Source organism: Alligator mississippiensis, chromosome 12 (assembly GCF_030867095.1).
Source record: "Alligator mississippiensis isolate rAllMis1 chromosome 12, rAllMis1, whole genome shotgun sequence".
Classification (NCBI taxonomy): Eukaryota; Metazoa; Chordata; order Crocodylia; family Alligatoridae; genus Alligator; species Alligator mississippiensis.
This window is the reverse complement of record NC_081835.1, coordinates 15,429,876-15,442,892: the sequence shown is the minus strand read 5'-3', so window position 1 is coordinate 15,442,892 and position 13,017 is coordinate 15,429,876. Positions and strand designations below refer to the sequence as shown.

At 41.9% G+C, this 13,017-nt stretch overlaps 1 protein-coding gene across 4 annotated transcripts in view; it reads left to right on the top strand.

Annotated features, from left to right (window-relative positions):
• Nucleotides 1–13,017, top strand: part of TMCC1 (transmembrane and coiled-coil domain family 1) — a 181,704-nt gene that overhangs the window by 42,941 nt on the left and 125,746 nt on the right. For 3 of the 4 annotated variants that reach the window (XM_059715923.1, XM_059715924.1, XM_059715925.1), the window contains one exon: nucleotides 549–915. In XM_059715923.1, the coding sequence (XP_059571906.1) occupies nucleotides 607–915 (309 nt within the window). In that variant the 5' untranslated portion in view covers nucleotides 549–606. Of the gene's footprint in view, nucleotides 1–199; nucleotides 916–13,017 lie in introns of those variants that run through there. The other variant, XM_014605521.3, reaches the window with a different exon arrangement.

The following is a 13,017-nucleotide window of genomic DNA, read 5'->3' as shown; positions in this document are numbered from 1 at the left end:
CCCTTTGTAAAAAACCAAAAAATGAGTTGTTCCTTCATAGCCTTTACCTACTGCGTGCAACTAATACCATGGTTCAGGGTTGCTTGGAAAACTGATACTTATTTTTATTTTCTTAACAGCATGTTCCATGTATTGATTTTTTTTTAACCCTCTAGTTTCTGCATGGATGTGTAATAATGGCTCTTTTGTTTAAAATTAGATAAGCATGAGATCACCGTGGCACTGCTGCATGCGTAGTCACTCTTGAAGCAATTGCACACCCAATTGGCTGACAATCTTGGCATTCTTAAAACAAACACAAACTGTTTAAAGCCAGGGGACATCAGTATTTATGAATTGCTAAAGACACGTGTTGGGTGTCATCTCATGGAGCCTTCTGGCAATGAACAGATCTGTGATGACCCTGATCCTGGAGGCAAATCGCAAGATCAAGAGGGCAAAAGACCACATGAGTCAGAACAAAAGTTGTCCAAAATTACCCATAATGCTTTGGAGAACATTAATGTGATTGGTCAAGGCTTGAAGCACCTTTTTCACCACCAGCGCAGGAGGTCCTCGGTGTCTCCACATGATGTGCAACAAGCCCAGGCCGATCTGGAACCTGAAATGGATCTGGAAAACCAAACCACCTGTGCTGAAATTGATGGTGTCTCCACCCACCCCACAGCTCTGAACCGAGTGCTCCAGCAGATTAGAGTACCGCCTAAGATGAAGAGAGGGACAAGCCTGCACAGCAGGCGGGGCAAGTCAGAAGCCCCAAAGGGAAGCCCACAGATCAGCAGGAAGTCTGCCCAAGATAGTAATTCAGGCCGGCCCAGGTCATCATCCACTACTGATGCTCCTACCAACTTGTCTGGGATGGAGGTGGCTTCTTCCAGTTATGTAGCTGGTGACGAGACCACAGCAGCAGAGCGGGTAAGTTAGGCAAATTTATTTTTTACTTTTCATCAGTTTGTGTTGTATTTGTTAAACCTTCTGAATTCTATTTGGAAACAAGTTTCTCTTGCCAGATACTTCAGCTACTGTGTTGCATAGCTTCATTGCTAGGCAGCTTGAAAAGATGCCAACATTAGCCATTTTCTCTAATGGCATGTGGTTTGTTTTATGTACAGTTGATGTCCAAAGCTGGCAAGCTGCACTTTAAGTGCATTAAGTTGGTCATATGGTGTACCACAGTCAAACAAGAAATCACGGTGACAGCAACAGCCCTTGCAAGAACTACTTTTTTCCAATAGCTGTCAGTCTAGATTGCTGGAGCAAATATTTACTTAGGTAGATGGGTGATTGTTTTATTTAATTTTTCAGATATATTTCAGAGACTAAGGAAGTGTAACTTGTGTGAATAGAACAGTAAATCCGGCCAGGTAGATCTTTGTGAACTCTGAGTGACAGGTCTGAAACTTGGGTTTTTGCTAAAAGCCAGCATGGGACTAAATTAAAATGCCTTCTTACCATCATATCTGCTCACTGACTGAATTATGTTTTGAGCAGCTAAGTGACTGCATCATACTAATATGAAATCATAATAATGTTTCTCAGTCTGCATAGAAAACAATGTCACGTAAATGATGCAGTCTTTGTCTCGGGACATCTGTTACCATATGTTCTCGAAAGGCTATTTCAGTTGATATATTGATCCTAGCAGGGAGAAGAAATGTCTTGCATGTTTCTTCTTTTCTACTTTAGTTTACTTAATGCATTAAAAATGCATCATATGGAAAAAATGAACTTCTGATTTAACCCAGGCAATACCTTGGAGCTTATGCAGTGCCATTCATAAAAAGTCTGCAAAGATTTACTTGTAAAGGAATGTCTCTGTGATAATGATGGGTAATGGTGTGGAATTAATCATGTTGTGGTCTATAGGTACTTGAGTAATGTAACTATTCAGAAATAGTTCTCAACACACACCTTCCCCTTCCCTTGCTGTATCTCCAGTTATTTTATCTTTCCGTTTTGCATTTGAAATCTAAATGCTTCCATTAGGACCTGATTAACTTATTTCCTGGCTCCCTGTTTATTGGAGGCTTGTGACTCATGTTTTCTCTGTGAATTTCAGCATAGGTAAAACATAGCAGAGCTCCAAACCGCCCAAAGCTGAGCTGACTATGACAGCCTATCCTTGGAACAGATGTTTAAAACTATAGCTGTTAGACTTATTGATCAGCACAGAATGTTGCTCATGTCTTAGACTATAGTTGTTGGATAATGAATAATTTAGACTGACTGTGGGTCATTGTGGAGTGTAGGCCTGGAAGGGAGCTCCTGGATTATTAATTATAGTTCGTTGTTGTCTCAAGTAACCACAGTATATATTTTTTCCATAAAGTGATCAAACCCCTTAAGAGCATGGAAAGTTCTGTTTTTCATGCTAAAGCAGCTGTTTAGATGCTTGTGTGCTCCTATTACTGGCTGGGCTGATAGGACTACCTATTAAATTGTCTAACACTTCCTGATATATCATGATTTTAGAGGTTTATAATTGATAAACTCTAGTCATGTGGGCTGAAATTTTCCTTGGTAAGCTTCTGCATTAGGCTTTTTAATTTTAACAAAATATTGCTCAGTTATTTCTGAGAGTGAGGCTAGAGAAAGATATAGTGCATTACCCTCGTTAAAAAAAATATGGTGATCTTTTATTTAAAAAGAACTTGTAGTGCTATTGAATAAGAACTTTAAATTTGGCAGGGAGGTGGCCTTTGTAAGAAAGTTGCCTTTGACTGTCCCTGAGAGAGAAATGCCAAAATGTAGCCAGGTTACAAACTCTGAAGAGATGCTGTGTGCACATGATCAATAGAGACCTGCAGCGAAATTCCCTGAGGATTCTATCTCCCTCGAGCATGATATAGACCCAAACTGAGCAGGGCTTTTGCTGCACCTGTGATGGAATACTGTTCATTTTAATTACTGACCGAAGTAGGAATCGTATGGGAAAAATAGTAGGTGACCAGGTAATTAAAGAGAGTGTTGTAACCTGTCCGTACAAAGGGGCCAGAATAAGATTGCACCTACTACCGAGGATACGTGGTCGCTGAGTTTTGATTCTGTCTCTAAACAGTTTTTTGTGCCAAGTGTGGTATAACATGATAATCTTTTTAGGCCCTGATGTATGTACTATGTATTATTTATTTGTAGTATAGTAGCACCTAAAGGTTGCAGTTGGGACAAGTATCTCTTTGTGCTGGGCACTGTATAGATACGCTGTGAGAAACTCGCTCTGTCCTGGAAGTGAACAGTCCTAATTGCTTTTCATCACTAGGTTGGAAGTTATGTATTATACATGGTAACATGTTTTCATTCATTTTTGTCTGCCTAGTCTGGGAGCCATTCGGTTTCCTGAGGATTTTTTTCCCCCAGCCTTCCTCAATCTGGAATAACTATTTGCTTTAACTAGCACTAACACTAATAACGCTGTTGACTGTAGAATCAAGGATGAAACATCTCATGATGAGATTTTTGCTGTTGGGCTGTCATCTGCCAAATGAGTTCTTTGCCTTTTTTTGCAGTACTGTGCTTGTATTACAATGCTAATCTGTCTCCACTGATTGCTTTTTGGAAGATTAGTATTATCTTGAAATACAGACATGCAGCATGCTAGGAATGAGGTGAAAACTAAGTTTGATGTGATGCTGGGTATGTTTAGTAGCCAGTTCCTGTCTGTAGCAGAAAGGCAGAAAAGTAATTACATAGGATAGCTGTGTTACTGTTTGTGAGTCGCTTGGAGCAGTGTAGATTTTCTAGATTCTCAGGGACACCAAAAAATAATTGCTACTACTGAACAGCAGATGAGAGATCTTCATGTTGTAACCGACTTATCAGCAAGTGGTAAACTCCAGTCACATGGGGGTTGTGTGTGTATTGTTGTTTAATATAATTTAAAAAAAAACAAAACTCGTGTAAGTCGCTTGAATTCTGGATGTTGACATCTTTGGATTGCACTTGGAATCCAAGTTTTTGATCTGTGGCTACAGAGGGGATCTCATGAGGCAGAGACTTTGGAGTGGAAGGAGGCTCTAAACCTGCTGACGCTCCATGTGTAGAAATAGCAATGTACAAGTGATCAGAATGTGAATATATGGCAAGGATCATCTGGTCTCTCTTCATGAACGTAGGCTAGCTTTTGAGAAGATGTCCTGTAGAGTCTGGGTGGCATTCCCAAATTTACCAAGTAACATTTTCACGACCAACATGATGTTTCTTTGATATGGCTCATGGCTTTTTGCTATGTTTCTTCTAGCTTTCCCATGGTGCTTAAAAAGCCCATGTAAATGCTGCATTCATATCAGCTAAAACAATGGAATTAAAGATGGAAAATAGCTACTTCGAAATCTATGCCAGCCCTCTGTTTTGCACACGCCAAAAGAACAGTATTTATTCCTTTGACAAATAATTCTGGAATTGCGGTGGCAAGGGTGTTCTCATTTTCTGACTGCAAGCATATGATTGGAAGCTGTCAGGACTTTCAGAGAACACGCTGGAGTGTATATTAGTTATGGAGAACCCAGTTTTATTCTCAGTTTGTTGTCTGGTACTTTAACATTGGTGTGTTCCCTAACCAGCAAGAGCCTGCCTGACTGGAGTGCAGCAGTGATTCAGTAGCACACAGCAATACTATAACCATTCAGGACAGGCAGTAAAAAACACTGTATCTAATTGAAGCTGCAGGGGTCCTGATGGATTTAAGGCTAGATGTAATTACTTGGAATAAAGAGTAATATATATTTTTTTGTGACTCTGCAGTCCGTTTCATCAATGCAACATCTAAATTTGTTACGTTTTTAGACAGCATTGAAGGCATTTTAAATTAGAAAGCTTTAACTAAGGTTCATCCGCAAAAAAGGAAGTTGCCAACAGTTCAACCTGTCTGAAACCATGGATTTCGTTTCGCGGGAACAAATGTTTTTTGTATTTACCAGGATGCTTAATTTTTCTGGAATAGGAAGATAAGAATAAATTATGAGAAATAATTCTAGGCATCCTACCCTTTGGAAAATCATACATTAAAAAAGAAACGATCCTTCCATACCCCAGCAAAGAAAACCTCTATTAATAAACACTGAAGACTTAGCAAACCCTTACCTGCACTGCAGTCAAAGGCATAGTTGTGGTATGTGTATACATTACCCAGCCTAGTTTTAAGCCAGATATAATGCTGTGGTACTAATATCAGTACCACTGCTACCGCACTGGGTCTGGTGTATACAAGCCAGCTCAGGCCCAGACATTATTGCCTGGGCGGCTAGCATGTTCTGAAGCGTGTACCACTGCAACTCCAACACTGCTAGCAGATTTAAAGGCAACTGAGGCATCTCTTTAGGGAGCACCCACACACTGGTTACTGGTTAGGGTCCAGACAAAACCTATAAGTGATGCAGTGTGCACTTGAGCCCACGTATGTTGCAGGGCTCAATTCTGACTAGGCACAGAGTAGGATACTACTCTGTAAATGAAAGCGTCAGAGATTTGGTTCCCAGGATCCTTTTTATGTTAAAGGGGTGTTTCAGACAAGAATCGTGTGTCTGGCAGTGTGGTGCCTACTATAGTTATAGATAACACACAATTGGAGGATAGCTAAAGAATCTCTCTCTTTTTTGGTGGTTTATTTTGGGCATTTAACAGCTGTTACAGTTATGGTCTGTCTCATGATTTCTCTTGTATAATCTTTCTCCTTTCCTGAAAAGATGCTTAAATGTTGGCAGGATAGCAAAAAGCCTAGAATTTTTTTAAAGTTAATATCAAAGTTAGTTATCAGAAACTGGATTTGTTCTTAAAGTAATGAATATCAAAAAAGGAATATCCAAGTTTTCTGTGTTCATTGTATATTAGTGACATTTTAGGACTGGGGTGTCTTAATTCCATTGTTAAGATGGCTTTTTAAATATGCACTTGTGCATAGTTTGTACAAATAGCATGCTGTTCAGAGAGCAAAGAATCCAGAGTTGAATCTTCCTAAGCTGAAACAAGGACCTCTTGATTGAACCCAGTTAAAACTATGCACAGAAACCTTGAGAGCCCCTTCGGTCAACAGACCTTGGCTGAATAAACCAACCGCAAAAGTCTGAAGACATACAGAGCTTCTGTTTACTTCTCTGTGCTGTGATTTGAAGATGGTCCTGAAGAGACCTCTGCAGCTGTGCTGACTGACTTTTCAGTCAGTGTAGACCATGGTAAATTGACATCTAATTATGTGTGAGCCCTCTAGACTTAAACATAATCAGATGAATCTGTGCTGAACATGATTCGTCCATACTTTTACTGACCATAGTTGTGTCCCACCCTGCATCATCTAACAGAGTTCTCCAAACCCGTGCTCTAAGTTAGTATAATATACGTTTGTATTGTATAACAGTGGGCTATCTTAACTCCGGCTGCTGCCTGAAATTTTCCACTCCTGCTATTTGTAGTGGGAGCAGAAGTGTAGATTGACCACTGGCAACTTCTGTATACATTTAACTTTGCATCAGAGCAGACCAAGACAATAAGGTGTCTCATACGCTGGTGGCTAGATGTTCCCACAATTGCTTCCACTGGTTGTAGAAGTAGTTGAAAAAACGTTGGAAAATAATTAGTGGAGGCAAGAGCACTATAGCCCCCTGGTTGTGACTAATTAGAGATGATTGGCTTTTGAAGGACCATCAAGTTCTTATTTAATTAAGAAGGATGTGAACTACTACTATAGAGAAAGGCGGGGGTCAGAAAAGTGGAAAGTTATGCTGTGTCCTAACAGTGACCTGCCTTGAGGAAGGTGTGATCCTACAGGACGCTGAAATGTAAATATTTAACTATGATCTTCCTGCGTCTGAGCAAGTGGTTCCAGTGGTCAGCAAGATGAATGTTCAGTTCTGTTTACTAGATGCCCCTGTGGTTTGTTCTCTATTTTTTTTAGAACACCAGTGCAAGCAAAAACCAGGACTAGTTTGGTCATGATGACTTATTCTGCTTTCAAGGACCTAGAGAGTATGAAAAACCTGTGTGAGCATGACCAGTGATGGCCAGTTCAGAGTCCAGAAATTCCCAGAAACTTTTTAACAGTAGAAATTAACACCTTTACATGCTTTTGTAATGATGTACTGTTATCTGCTCTAGGGAAAGGTGTCCTAGGTTAACTTATCTGTAACAGGTAACATTTGTCCCCTGTTTTATTGTTGCAGACTAGTTTTATTATTAATCCAAGGGTAATACATTTAGCAGGTGCCATGTACTACCAATGAATTCATTATGGGTAGCATCCTGAACTAATTTTAGGTCTTGCTCTCAGTAGTCACTGAGACTTAAATCAAATTGCAAGTCGATTTTTACTGTGTAGAAAACTGTTTATAAAGAAATCAAAACGGGCCAGTAAATGAATGGTTATGTATGACCCAGAAGGTATTTGAAGGCAGGATACTAGAGAGCCCTTATCAAAGAAGATGGGAGTACAAATGATCTATGTACTAATCACCTCTCTCTAGCTTTTTAGATTGATAAACTTGAACACTGTTATGATGGATGCACAATATTTAAGTAATGTGAATGGTCTCCACTGTCCCTCCTCTGGATAAGAGTGTTCTTTTCAACCTTTCCTCTTTTTCTGCCTCATTCATGTCCTGCAACAAGGCAAAAGCACATGTCCCACTCAAGTTGTGGAGTTGCTGAAAAAGATTAATAGTGTAACATGCCAGGCCTTCATAATCACTAGCTGCAAAGGGCACTGGGGATTAGCATTTGAAATCAAACAGTTCTAAAACAAGTGACCATGGGCCAGAAGTCACTCTGTGCTATTTAAGGTATTGCTCCATCCCAAAATTCTTCTTTTTGGTAAAACTGATAACATTATGATAAGCTGCCTTGAACAACAAGAATGACAGTTCTCTGCCAATGACCTGTCTTTCAGCAGTGGAGGAAGTGCCTTTAGATTCATCAGTAATCTTTGAAACCATAGGGTCTGTTGATTTCTGTAGACCGACTGGATTGCTCAAATGCTTTCATTATTTTCACCAGAGATCCCAACAGGGAGATTGACTTTTGGCAAGCTGGAGAAGAACAAGGGAATGGTTTTGTAATGGTGGAAGCCTTCAGTTCAGAGTATGATTATGGTCTGTGCAGGCACTTGAATAATAGGACATTTGTGGAAAACAAAAATGTAATAACTGATTAACTAGAGAACTCCACCACTTTGCCTGGTTATTACAATCATGTTACAACCACAGCTCCTATCACAGGCACTTACTTATAGCACAGAAATGATAGACACTGTATGTTACTCTCCTTGGGTGGGGGGGAGAGAATAGAGGATTGGGATATTGTGTCTCCTGAAAGAAGTGTACAGGCTTTCAAATCAGACAGGGAAGAAGATGATTTTCCTCATATGTAAGTGATTAAACTTCTTGCAGAAGAGCCATTTTTTCAGCAAGAAAACCCTTGAGCATCTGTATTCTCTCCTTTCTGTGCCAGGAGAGAGGTTTTTCTCCCAGCACAAATGGAACATCTGTATGTGACAGGCCACTGGAAGAGCTATGGAAGAAGTCCATGCTACTTCAAGCCAGAGGTTTTAAAGCATCTCTCAAAGGCTGGGTTAAATGTGATATTTTTTTCTACCCTCAAGGGCTCTAGGAAGTAGCCAGTCTGCTTCAGGAAAGCTTTGAAATGCATGTGATTTTAAGTCTTATTAGGTACCTGTCCTGTCCTGAAGACCTGTGTACAAGACAGGGGTGGGGAAAAAATACAGTTTCTGTAGAATATACAACAATGGAAAGCATAATGTTTGCTGTAAAGTTAGTAAAGTGACCAAGAGTCTTAAATATGAATGACTGAGTTATCTGAAACACAGCACTAGTCTGTAGATATGAGGCAGGAAACATATTTGTTCTTGAACTAAGGATAATTTTAGTTTAATCTGTTCTTAGATTAAGGTTTGTGTAATGTTATTAATTTGTAAGTGATATTGTTTTACTAACATTAAGGTACAAATGTGAAATTCATTTAAATAAACTACATGTTTATTTCCAGTCATTGATATGTATTTACTAACAGAATTCATTGTTTTATTATTCAGTAAAACTGTTATACCCCTGTTCGGCCATTAATCAAGTCAGCATTATAAAATATGTTTTACCAATTCAGAACCGATCTCAGCATTCAGCCCTTGCCACACTGGCTGTTTTCTGCAAATTAGTATTGCCAAATGCTGTTACTCTTAATACTAAAATGTATACTGCAGAACAGGTCACCACATAATTCAAATGAAAGCACATGCAAGGGGCAGATGAAATGTGTATTTAGGAGAGTGAACCAGGATGGAATTGAAATGAAGCTAAAAGTCAGTCAGTCTCATAAACTTTAAACCCTGTCTTTAAATTCCTGCAAATCTGAAATAGCTTTGTACAATAAAGTTTTAACCCTTGACTTCTCTAATTCCCCTTCATCTTCTCTGACTGCAATCTTTAGAAAATCTTGAGGTGACATACGTAGTTCTTTAAAATATCTGGGAGGTAGTATTTAATGAGCACAGTCTGAGAGTCAGAGCTTCTGGGTATTGTTCCAGTGTATATCAGTTGACTCTATTGTGAGTCTTTAAACCAAAAAAGGCTGGTAAGTGTTTTTGAAACTTAAAGGTAAAGATGTGTACTATTTTTAATTAAAAAAAAAAAAAATCAAAATCTTTCAGTACCAAATTTTGAGATGGCTGACTGTTTCCAATAAAAAAAAAAAATCCAACCCCCCCTCCATTTTTAGTTATCTTGCTCAGCTGAACACTTTTAGCCCTTTGTGGTCTGATCTCTTAACTGAGAAAATATCCTAGCAGAGTTTTCATTTTCTTGATACTGATGGCTGTTGAATGATGCAGGGCTATAACTTACATTGTCACTGTTTAGGCACTTGCTTCAAGAGAATAATTAGATGTTTCTTCTTCCCATGAGCCCAAAGAGCAGCTGAATCTGACATATAATCAGAAAAATAATGGTGAAATATAGCTTTCACCCACAGATTTTGCCAATACCAGGGGTGGGTGTGGAAGAAAGGAAAGAGGCATCAAGCTACATATAAATGCATAAAAGTAAGAAGACAAAAACAGCAAGCTAGAACAACATGTTCATTCCATGGTAGAATTACTAAAGGATATGCCACTTAATAGTGGTAGCAGTATAAAACAAGCAGGAATTGCAGCTATCTAATCTTTTTCTCATATTTTTTCTGGTTTCTGCCTTATGTCCTCAGTTGAACTGTTAGCAGTAGGCCCGGGGACACTAATTTTTTATCTGCAAGATATTGCCTGCTACTGCATAGCCATTTTGCCTCTATTAGTGAAGTGATGGCAAGATTGGCTCATATCAATTATATGAGAATCATATTTTTCAAAAAGATTTCATTTTTGCTCCTTTATTTGCTTTGAAAACTCCCTTAATCTTATAGCAGAAATGCCCTCTCTGATTTCCATACCCCACTCCCTTTATTTTTTTTCCATTCTTCTTGCCTTCAGGTTTTTTTCCTTGTTGAACTGTAGTAGAAGTGGTACTTCTTCCTTCTTTGGCAAAGATTTTGTTATCAGTTGCTTTAATCATGTTTTGTAATTTTATTTCATGCTGAAAATAGTGGTACAGTGGATTCCTCTTATTGGAATCACTTGGGGAAATGGTGATTTGATTCTATTAACCAGCCGATTCTATTAAAAGGAGACTTGTTTTTAAAAGAAAAAATATTCACTCTTCCCCCACAGCCCCCTGGCCCAGCTTGTGTCTCTCACTCCCCCTCCCCAGCTCTGCTGGAGGGGGGCCCCCAGCTGCCAGGGCTATGGCACCAGGGACCTAGGTCTGCAGCCCCCTTCCCCTAGCAGCAGGTGGCGGCTGCTGCAGCAGAGCGGATCCCGGTTCCCCGTCTGCAGCTGCCCACTATGGGCTTGGGCGCAGGGGTTGGGGCCAGCTCCCTAGTGCGGCGCATACTCCCAAAGGGGTGTGGGGACTTGAGCCCCCCAGATCTGTGCACAGGGTGGGGGCAGGCATGGGCAATGAGAGCAACAGCATGGGGTTGTGCCCCTCAAACCTACTGCCCCCATAGCCCCATCCCACTCTCCGCTGAGGCCCCAACCCTACGCAGTTCCCCTCCCCCCCTTTTCCTGCAGGAGCTGCTCTCCAGGCTGCCTGGAACCATATGCATGTACAGTACCAGGGCTGCAGAGGGCTCCTCACAAAACTGCAAAATCCCCGAGTTTCTCCAGTAAAATGATTCCAACATTTGTGATTCTAATATGAGCGATTTTTTTTTTTCCACGTGTAAATAATGTGCAGATGGTTTTGGTTTTCCTATATTGATTCAAATAAGGAGCTGATTCTATTAACCAGTGATTCTATAAAGCAGAATCCATTGTAATTCACTCCAGCATGTAGCTTATAGATAAGGACCTCCCAAAATTATGGTGGAAGTGGGCTGTGCAGCAGCTCCTTTAAACTTGCAGGATCTCCCACGCAAAATTATGATTGGCTGAGGGGTCCTGGAGGCCAAAACAGCATCATATTTAAATCATTGGTTTTTGCCTCCCTGCCAATCAGGAGTGATCGGGGGGGGGGGGGGGAAGAGAACCTGCAAGATTAAAGTTGCTGCTGCATAGCCCAGTTCTGCCAGCAGTTTGGTAGCTCCTTTTGTGCCTGCCTGGCCTCAAACATCCGGTCATGTGTGGCTCTATTCCGGATGTTCGATGATATTCGTCTTACCGTCCCTGGTGGTCCGCCAAGTAGGCGTTCGCCTCCGGTGTGGTCTTCCCCAGTCCCGCCTGCCACGACTTTGAATCTTACTTCAGTGGAGGGTCGAACCACTCGGGGTCTCTCGACGGTGGGATGTCTGTCTGGTGGTCTTCTGCAAGGCTCCACCTCCCCTCTACCTTGCCCTTACACCCAGCCTTGGCGGGTCACTGTTGTCCTCTTGGCCAGCCTCCCGACCGCTGCTCCCAACTTACTTTCATGGGAGGGGTGAGCCACTCTGCCTAAAGCGAAAACCATCAGCAGTATTCTACCCAGGCCACGAGGCCGCCACCTTTTCCTAAAGGGTAACAACTATCCTGTGGCCTGTGTACCAAACAGGCTCCCCAAGCTCTAACCCTCAACCCCTCTGAAAGTGGGAAACACAAAATACAACAAAAAAACTACTGATAGCCTTTGGGGAACCCAGCTGTCCTCTCCGTCATCCCCCTTGGCCGAGTTGCTAACAACTTCCTCTCGACCTTAAAGGTCTATGTTCGGCCCTATATGTGGCCGGAGTATCCTGCAGATTCCACCCCGATCCTTAGCTATCATTGCCCAGCCTTCGGTTTCGTCGGCCCCGCTGTGGTCTTCCAACGGACGCCTGTCCACTCCTCCCCCCACCTGGTACACCTCTTCAGCTCCCCTGGTACCCTCAACAGTCCCACCTGGTCTGGTGCCGAGACCTGTACTGACCTCTTCAGCTCCTCTGCTGAGGCCTCTGGCATCGGGGTCTTCCTGCGTCCCTCTGCCCTTCTGTCTGGGTTCCCAGTGTTGAGGAGCCGCCTTCGGCTTCCAGCTCCTTTTGCCACTGCTGGTAGCCTCTGGTTTGCAGCATGTGCCAGCGCATTCTTCCCGGCTGAGGATCGTAGCTCCTGGCTCCTTTTGTTCCCACAGGAGCTTCGGGAGGGCACCTCCTGCCGGTGTTCCTGCTGGCATCAATCTGCTGCCCCCTTCCTTCTTGCCGGCACCCCGTTTTATGTCCACCAGCCGACAGTCACGGCTGACGTCACCGGCTGGTCACAACTGTATAAAGGCGCAGCTGACAAGCCGCGCGGGTTCCTCCCTCGGTTCTGGCTTCGCCGCCGGTCCCACTGCAGGTAAGTATCTCCTTTCATCTTTTATTTCTCTTTCCGGCCTCTCTGAAGGTTCCTTACCCCGGGGCTCCCCCCTGGTATTTTGGGGTCCCCCTTCTGTTTCTCCCTGTGACACCCTACCTATAGGCACTAACTACCAACATGTGAATATTCTGTTGTAAAAGACTTTGCTTCGCTTAAACATAAGAAGAAAACAGAACATCGCCATA